The sequence below is a fragment of the Mus caroli genome, chromosome 18, assembly GCF_900094665.2.
Source record: "Mus caroli chromosome 18, CAROLI_EIJ_v1.1, whole genome shotgun sequence".
NCBI classification, from domain to species: domain Eukaryota; kingdom Metazoa; phylum Chordata; class Mammalia; order Rodentia; family Muridae; genus Mus; species Mus caroli.
Genome location: NC_034587.1, coordinates 37379180 through 37388549, shown reverse-complemented (window position 1 = coordinate 37388549; position 9370 = coordinate 37379180). Strand labels below are relative to the sequence as shown.

At 40.5% G+C, this 9370-nt stretch overlaps 1 protein-coding gene and 1 pseudogene across 1 annotated transcript in view; one reads left to right on the top strand and one right to left on the bottom strand.

The window, feature by feature from the left end:
- Positions 1–8511, top strand: part of Yipf5 (Yip1 domain family member 5) — a 15395-nt gene extending 6884 nt beyond the window's left edge. Inside the window, exons 3-6 of the mRNA XM_021150460.2 lie at positions 930–1102; positions 2233–2378; positions 5899–6080; positions 7554–8511. Coding sequence (XP_021006119.1) covers positions 930–1102; positions 2233–2378; positions 5899–6080; positions 7554–7716 — 664 coding nt within the window. The 3' untranslated portion in view covers positions 7717–8511. The remainder of the gene's footprint in view (positions 1–929; positions 1103–2232; positions 2379–5898; positions 6081–7553) is intronic.
- On the bottom strand, positions 2736–3054 carry LOC115029885 (annotated as a pseudogene).
- Positions 8512–9370: the final 859 nt, after the last annotated feature.

Sequence of the window (9370 nt, the reverse complement as noted above, 5' to 3'; positions counted from 1 at the left end):
TTTATATGCCCCAGTACAGGGGAACGCCAGGGCCAAAGAGTGGGAGTGGGTGGGTAGGGGAGTGGGGGGGGGAGGGTATGGGGGACTTTTGGGGTAGCATTGGGAATGTAAATGAGGAAAATACCTAATAAAAAAAAAAGACACAAACGGATGGACCATCCAGAGACTGCCCCACCCAGGGGTCCATCCCAAAATCAGCCACCAAACGCAGACACTATTGCATACGCCAGCAAGATTTTGCTGAAAGGACCCTGATATAGCTGTCTCTTGTGAGGCTGTGCCAGTGCCTGGCAAACACAGAAGTGGATGCTCACAGTCAGCTATTGGATGGATCACAGGGCCCCCAATGGAGGAGCTAGAGAAAGTACCCAAGGAACTGAAGGGGTCTGCAACCCTATAGGTGGAACAACAATATGAACTAACCAGTACCCTCAGAGTCTCTCTAGCTGCATATGTAGCAGAAGATGGCCTAGTTGGCCATCACTGAGAAGAGACACCCCTTAGTCATGCAAACTTTATATACCCCAGTACAGGGGAACACCAGGGCCAAGAAGTGGGAGTGAGTGGATAGGGGAGCAGTGGGGGAGAGTATAGGGAACTTTCGGGATAGCATTTGAAATGTAAATGAAGTAAATACCTAATAAAAATTAAAAAAAATAAAATTGATGTTTCTTGCCAAGGTCTTCTCATTTGCAAACTACTAAACTATGATGTATGAAAGAATGATTCCATGGGTAGCCAAACTATGGAAAATATAGTCAATCCTGTCAGCATGGGGTCAGCACCTTTTCTTTGTGGAGATCCTATAAAGAGGGTTGGAAGGGACTAAGCACTCTGTAGCTGTCAGGGGAAAGAAGGAATCCAGGAATAACAACTTGTCATTTGGTTGAAATATGGAGAATAAAACGTAAAATGTGTTTGATTTACAGGCAGTATGCTGGCTGTGACTACTCGCAGCAAGGCCGATTTGTCCCTCCAGACATGATGCAGCCACAACAGACATACACTGGGCAGATTTACCAGCCAACTCAGGCCTATCCTCCAACAACACCTCAGCCATTCTATGGAGACAGCTTTGAGGAGGAGCCCCCTCTGTTAGAAGGTAGGATGAAGTGCTATAGGTTGAAGATCATGTCTGAAAAGCATAATGCCAGAAATAATCGTTTTCAATTTTCCAAATATCTTTATAGACTTCAGTAGTTTAGCATCTTTAATTGGAAAATCTGAAATGCTACCCATCCCCTTTGTTTTCCGGAGACAGGATCTTGCTTTGAAACCCAGGGTGACCTCAGACTTGAAGCATTCCTTCAGCCTTGGCCTTACAAATGCTAAGATTGTGGGTGTGAGCCATTATACGTAAAATGTTTGGAATATTAAATTGGTTTTACAGCTTTGAATTTCAGAGCATTTCAAATTTTGTATTTTGAGACTAGAGGTACTCATGGTCTCTAGCTAGTTAGGAAAAACAAATAATAAAGAGATGCTGGCCTTTCTTAGGAAAGAGCAGTAGGTAGCATTTGGTCAGTGACTATTTAGAAGAGAGTGCATATTGGACCAGGAGGGACCATTTCTTTGTGCACGTAATATTTAAATATGATAGTGTGAACATCAATATTTATTTCAGGTTATTAAACTCTGCCTATGGAAGATGTAAAAGCAAATAGCATGATATTTATAGATCTCTATGGAAATAAACTCTACTGATTGTATAAAAAACATGGTGGCTCTCAAATAATATTCCAGAAATCTGAGCACAAAGGCATGCAGTAATTACATGTACTTTCATGGGGTACCTGAGTATTCCTACAGCCCTAGGTAAAGAATCGGTCTCTCTGTTAGCCATGTCAGGTGTTCTTTTCCTTGAGTATGAGGTAGAGGTTGGTTTTTTTCATCTCCATATCCCTTCTAACACAGAGGTTAGGCATAAGCAAAAGCGCAGCCTGTAAAATGGTCATGAGGACCTTGAAAAGCATCACTGACTATTGCTGAACCCACTTTGTTCCTTTGTATTTAGCTTTTTGTCCTGTTCAGACATTGATTCTGGAAATCACCACAAATCCCAAAATTTGTAACAAGAGTGTCCATTGCTGAAAACTATTTTGAAATGGAAGGAATTGATCTCTGATTCTGTGGAGTAATGGACTTTTAAATATAAATTTTTTAGGTAAACTTACAGAAACTGCTAAAGGCATATCACAAAATTCTGACGTCCTTATTTTCTTACTATTTTAGAGTTGGGTATCAATTTTGACCACATTTGGCAAAAAACGCTAACGGTGCTACACCCCCTGAGGGCAGCTGACGGCAGCATCATGAATGAGACGGACTTGGCAGGGCCAGTGGTGTTCTGCCTTGCCTTTGGGGCCACGCTGTTACTGGTAAGTTAGTGACTATTGGGTAAAATGAGAGCAGAATTTTAAATACTCCACCAAAAGAGATTTGGAGCCCCAGCTCTTTGACTGACTTGAATGTTTCTTGAATTTATGCTTATCCCTTATTTCTCCATCAGTATAAGTGTTGGACAACATATGTAAAGACTAATTTCTTGAACCAGATGTAGGACACAAAACAACAAATCACAGCTATAATCACAGCCTTAAGAGACTGAAACAGGAAGAGTGAATTCTAGGCCAGTCTGGACTGTATATTGAGATGATGTGCATGTATGTGTGTAATAGTAAAAGATTAGAAAAAATGAACATCAGAATTTCTTTTTTCAATTGAACAGGCATTTATTAATAAGCACATATGGTGTAGCATGCATAGTGCCCCTTGAGCTCCACCCCCACGCACACACTCTCAATGTCGATGAGGCTGCTATGCCTGCGGTTCCCTTCTTGGTCTAACAGAGCCTTCAGCTCCTTGATCTGCTCGGCCAGCTCTGGGTTCAAGTCGAACTCTGCTGGAAAGGCTGAGGTCCAGTACCTGACCAAGTGACACGCTTTCATCTGTAGAGAATTGGAGTTGTCCTTCCGGGATTGCAAAGGCTTCGATGTAGCCATGGAGCAGCTCCTCCACGGTGTAACCCTTGTCCAGGTCCAGAGTGCTTGCCATGGCTGCCAGTGCCAGTAGGCTAGACCCAAGCTACACTCTCAGAGCCTCCCACGGTGCTCAATTCGGACCCCTGTCCTGGGAGAAGTGGGAGTCAGCAGAGGCCCAGAATTTCTTAATTTTAGAAACCTGGCAATATTTTGTATTGTCTTATACTTTTAAAAATCATGTTTTTATTTATTTAATTTTGTCCTCGTTTTGTTTATGTTGCTGTGATAAATACCCAGAGGAGATGGGGATGAGGAACCCTGAAATGGTTATTTTAGCCCAACCCCACTTATGGAGCACCCAGATGTCAAGATGCCAGGAGCTTTAAATAGTCTATTTCATCCATAGTCACAAGCAGACAGAAACAAATGTAGTCATGCCTACTGCTTAGCTCACCTTTCTACACAGTTCAGAACACAAATCCAGGGAATTGTGTCAACCTCCTTCAGGCACAGTCTTCTGGTATTCAAGAACAGTCCCCAGAAACAAGTCCACAGGCTAGCCTCATCTTGATAGTCCCCCACAAACACTACACAGGCAAGCCTGATCTAGACAGTCCCCCATAAATATGTCCACAGGCTAGCTTGATCTAGACAATCCACTCCCACACATGTCTCCAGACTAACCTGATCTAGATAATGCCCCTCAAACAGGTCTGTAGGCTAGCCTGATCTAGACATTTGCCCACAAGTGTCCACAGGCTAGCCTGATCTAGACCTTCCCTCACAAATATGTTCACAAGTATCCTGATCTAGAAGTAGCTCACTGAGACTCCTCCTGAGTGATTCTAGGTTGTCAGATTTAAAATGAACTATTTCAAATGGCTAGCCCTTGGACAGCATTTCATTGTATAGCTTTCCTGTACATTTTAACTTCTTTTTTTTTGTTTGTTTGGTTTTTTTGTTTTGTTGTTGTTGTTGTTGCTGTTGCTGTTGCTGTTGTTGTTGTTGTTTTTCCAGACAGGGTTTCTCTGTGTAGCCCTGGTTGTCCTGAAACTCAACTCTATAGAGCAGGCTGGCCTCAAACTCAGAAATCTGCCTGCCTGTGCCTCCCAAGTGCTGGGATTAAAGGCGTGCGCCACCACTGCCTGGCACATTTTAACTTCTAATGAATTACAATATAAAAGAATGACAAGTTTTTGTCTCCGCCTCTCAGTTCTCCAGGAATATTAAAGTATGTTGAAAGAAAACGTTGTTGTTTCAGTCTGAATTACAAAAGATAAGTAATGTACTTGATAGAGAATGCTATCTGTAAGCAGAAGACCTGAACTTCCACACACACTCCCACTTGGCCTTGACCTGGCACTTTAGTCCTTCAGTTCCCTCTGTGGGATAATAGCCCTGTGCTGCCCAACTAGCCTAACAGAATTGTTTTGATATGCCACCACCCAGACAAGAGGCTGGGCATGGAGTTGTAGACCTAAAATCTCAGCATTTGTGAGGATGAGGCAGGAGGATTACTCTTGCTTTAAGACCAATCTGGGTTAGTATGAGACCTTTGTCTCAAAACAAAAGAAAAAGCAAACATGCTCTCAGAGTTGTAAAACGATGAGCGCTTTGCAAAGTAGACATCATAACTTACTGCTCAGTTAATTCACTTCTCAGTGAAGGAACTCAGCTTCTTCAAAGGGCCACAGCCTATCTCAGGTATTTACAGTAAACATTAAGTCCAGCCTCAAAGATTTTACCACAGTCTGTAGAGGAATTTTCAAGACTTAGTCTTATGTAACAAAGGTCTCATCTTTTGCAATTCCTCTTTCGGATTTTTCTACAGGCTTGTTTTCATGAGAGTGTTTTGTTGTTCTTAAAGACAAGTCTCACTTGTGTAGCCTTGCCTGGTCTGGAACTCACTTAGGTAGATCAGGTTGACCTTGAAATCATAGATCTGCCTGCCTCTCCTTTCAGAGTGCTTGGATTAAAGGTATTTTGCCACTGCATCTAGCTAAATCTTTTATAAGAACAGAACTAACAGCATGTGTGCTTTTGATTTTAATGAAAGAACTGTAGAATCCAGCATAGGATTTGGAAAAAAGAGAAAAAGTTCCTCCTTCTCATTATATTCACCTGGCTTTCTTTCCCATCCTCATCCCTGGGGTCTGGCTTCCTGTTTTTTCTCGATTCCCCTCCCCCGCCCATTTGTTCAGTTGTATACCTAGCTCAATGCTACCAAGAAATACAATAGATCCCTGTTTTGGCAAGTGTTACATCAAAGTTAAGAGTTTGAAGTCAGGGTCTGCACAGGTTCAAGCAAGACAGCAGGCTCCCAGCACTGAGGAAGAAGTGAACACAGATGCCACTGCTGACCAAAAGCTGTCTGCAGTTGGTACCCACTTGCAAAGGGAAAACTTACTCTTTTCCAATATTACTGATTGTATGATTTCCAATAATACAGTCACTGTGTATATTAGCCATGCTTCAGGATATGCCCTTGCCCAGGAGTATACGGCTAACACAAAAGGAACTCAGTGTGGTATTTTTAGATTTTGAAGACTTTTTGTCTTAATACAGCCTTGCTTGGAGTTTTTGTGGTTTTATGTGTTTATTCATTTGTCTGTTGTTTTAAAGAGATTACAAAAAAGGAAATGGAGTTTTATGGATAAGGAGATGGGGAAGATGTTCGAGGATTGGGATAGAGAAAAAGTGTGATTGAAATATATTTTAATTAAGGGAGAGAAAAAGTGTGATCAGAATTTTAATTAAGATGAAGAAGGGTGTGAACTGAGTGCTTTGCCTCCTTCCACTGCACTTCTGTAGATTTTGATGCTTATTAATTGAGTATTTTATGCATGTGCCATTTTGTGTGAAATAAGGCCCAAATGATACTTTCTTGTCTTTAACTTCTTTTGTTCTTTTCCCATAGGCTGGCAAAATCCAGTTTGGCTACGTATACGGGATCAGTGCAATTGGATGTTTAGGAATGTTTTGTTTGTTAAATTTAATGAGTATGACAGGTGTGTCATTTGGTTGTGTGGCAAGTGTCCTGGGGTATTGTCTTCTTCCCATGATCCTGTTGTCCAGCTTTGCAGTGGTATTTTCTTTACAGTAAGTATCTTTTTTTTTTTTTTCTTTTGTTTCTGAGACAGGGTTTCTCTGTATAGCCCTGGCTGTCCGGAAATTCACTCTGTAGACCAGGCTGGCCTTGAACTGAGAAATCTGCCTGCCTCTGCCTCCCAAGTGCTGGGATTAAAGGTGTGCCCCACCACCTCCCAGCTGTAAGTATCTATCTTAAACTCAGATTAGTTGGCCAGCTTTGTGTAATAAAATGTACTTCACCTTCAGGTTGAGATAAAGCCCTGATCCAACAAACATCTGTTGTGCCTCATTGTCTTAGTTAGGGTTTCCATTGCTGTGAAGAAACACCATGGCCAAGACAACCCTATAAAGGACAACATTTAATTTGGGGCTGGCTTACTGGTTCAGAGGTTCAACTATTATCATGGCAAGAAGCATGGCTGCATCCAGGCACGCATGGTGCTGAAGAAGGAACTGAGAATTCTACGTCTTGATCCAATTGCAGCCAGGGGAGGACTGGTTTCCAGGCAGCTAGGACAAGGGTCTCAAAGCCCACTCCAACATACTTCCTCCAACAAGGCCACACCTACTAATATTGCCACTCCTTGAGCCAGGCATAGTCAAACTACCATACTCATGTAGATTCGAACCAGGCTATGCTCATTTTGGGTGAAGAACAATGAAAATGAAATTTGAAGTTTTCTATACAATCTCAGTTTTACCTTTGATAAGAGTTTTACTAGTTTTGTGTTTACTGAAACCATAGCAATAATGAAGTGAATATTTCTGATCATTAAAACATGGAAAATTTCAGTTCATCCATATTAAAATTATGATTGATAGTCTGGTTATCAATCTTGAAGCAGTTGGGCTTGTTGAAAACATATGATTAGTTAATATATATGAAGTCATGGGGCTCGGGAATGCTGATATGTATAAATGGAGAAAGGTCCTGAAAACTGTTGAGCATCCTAATGGTGCAAAGCACTGGCCCTTCAGCAAAGGTAGCCAGCCCAAGTCCCGAAGTGCTGAAGCTGGGAAACAGCTTAAAGGAGCATAATAATTATACTGCTTACATTAAATCATTAAGTATTCTTTAAGTCACTAGGCATTTGATAAATAGTATTGTTTTTATATATGACGTGTGTGGATTAAGAATGTCTTGAGGCAGCCGGGCGTGGTGGCGCACGCCTTTAGTCCCAGCACTCGGGAGGCAGAGGCAGGCGGATTTCTGAGTTCGAGGCCAGCCTGGTCTACAAAGTGAGTTCCAGGACAGCCAGGGCTACACAGAGAAACCTTGTCTCGAAAAACCAAAAAAAAAAAAAAAAAAAAAAGAATGTCTTGAGGCATATCAATTGCTCAGTGGATATGCTGACCTCTGCAATTCGTACTCTCTTCTGCAAAATCATGCATTAAAACTTTGTTGCCTTAGAATAGTGAATAGTTTTGGATTGGTTTGGCTTTTAATATCTAATCTTTCTTACTCTTTTTTTCCTGTTACAGAGGAATGGTAGGAATTCTTCTCACTGCCACAATTATTGGATGGTGTAGTTTTTCCGCTTCCAAAATTTTTATTTCTGCATTAGCTATGGATGGACAACAACTTTTAGTGGCATATCCCTGTGCTTTGTTGTATGGAGTCTTTGCCCTGATTTCTGTCTTCTGAACTGATTTTGTCTGGGACATGAATATCAGTTGGCCGAATTCATAAAAAGGACCTTGGACTCTTCAAATTGGACCAGCAAACAACTGCAGTGCAGCTCATTCCGCTTCCCAATAGCCTGGAAGTGACAGAAATAGACATTTGTTCATTTGTACAGGACAGTTGAACACTGTGGAGTCACCTGAGTCGGCTAGCTCTGAGTGTTTGTGCTTACACAGCTAAGAAGGACGATTTCTTTCCTGATCCTACAGCCTTTAACAACTCTTTTTCCTTACAAATTATAATAGGATGTTTTTGATAGATTTGTACCAAGTGGAAAACCAGCCACAAAGCTGATAATCTTTCTCAAAAACAACCCAGTTATAGTAAAGAAAAAACAAGTTTTACTGCAGAAATATTTTTCATAGGAATTAGGAAAGAAAATAGTTGCTGTGTCCTCAAGTTAAGTGCACTGAAACAAAGCTGAACAAAACCAAATTCCAACCTAGAGCTTTTTGAGTTTGCACATCAAATATTTGACATTCCTATAAATTGTCTCATGAAACCTATGCTGAGATTCAGAGATACAAGCAGTTCACAATCTACCTTACTATAGAGATGAAATATGAACAACTATTTAGACATTAGTGTCAACTAAATCTGGACTGGCCACGTGAATGCTTAGTTCTGTCTCCACATGTCCCACAAAAAAGGAAATCACTAAGGTTTTTGAGAAAACAATATTTAAAATTTCACAATTTCAGTATTGCATTATCAATGTATAGTGGATTTGATGCTTATTAAAAATTTCCCAATTAACTCTGCTGTGAAGTTTACTTTCTCTAAACTACTGTTCTCTGTTTTCTTTTCATTAGGGTTTGATTTTCACTTCTGATATAAACTCAGTTTTAAAAGTAGAAGTAATCTAGTGTACAGTCAGGCAGAGACAAAGTTAGAAGGTGTTTACTTTGAATGACAGTATTACTTCCTGACTTTAAATTCACTTGTTTTATATCATTATTACAGATTCTGGAGACAGAATCTGTAGGAACATGTTGCATATCCTGTGTGTGGACTCCTGGCTATTAAACCGTCTCAGATTTTGGACAATTCTCAGTAGTTAAGAACAAGAATGAGATAGAAAATAAGGTCTGACCTTTTTATAAGAGGAGACCAGCAGCCAAAAGAAAAATACTAAATTAATATGTGTATACTATTTTTTAGAGTAAATTTTCACATAGAAAAGGAGCGTCACACATGATTTTCTTTATTCCTGGTATCCTGGGTTTCATACTGATGCTAAGTTTCAGACTATACTTTGACACTTAATAAATTGCTTTGAAACTTATCTCCAGTTTTTGCTAGTACCTTCCCCCTTCTCTGGTTTGTTTATATGAGACTGAATGATTGATGCTGGATCTCATGCAGTCAGCCCAGGCTGGCCCTGAACTCTTAACACTTATTTTCAGTTCACTTTATGTAGTTCTTATTGAGGCAAACTTGTGAATGCCATCTTTTAATACACTGCTATTTATAGTGAATAGGGAAGACAATACCTGAGAAGTTATCTCACACTTGGTTATATTTAACCCATTGATTCCCAGTTCCCCAGATACACCTAATTTTATTCTTACTCTTTGCTTCCCCTCATCAAAATCTTTATTTAAATCATTGTATG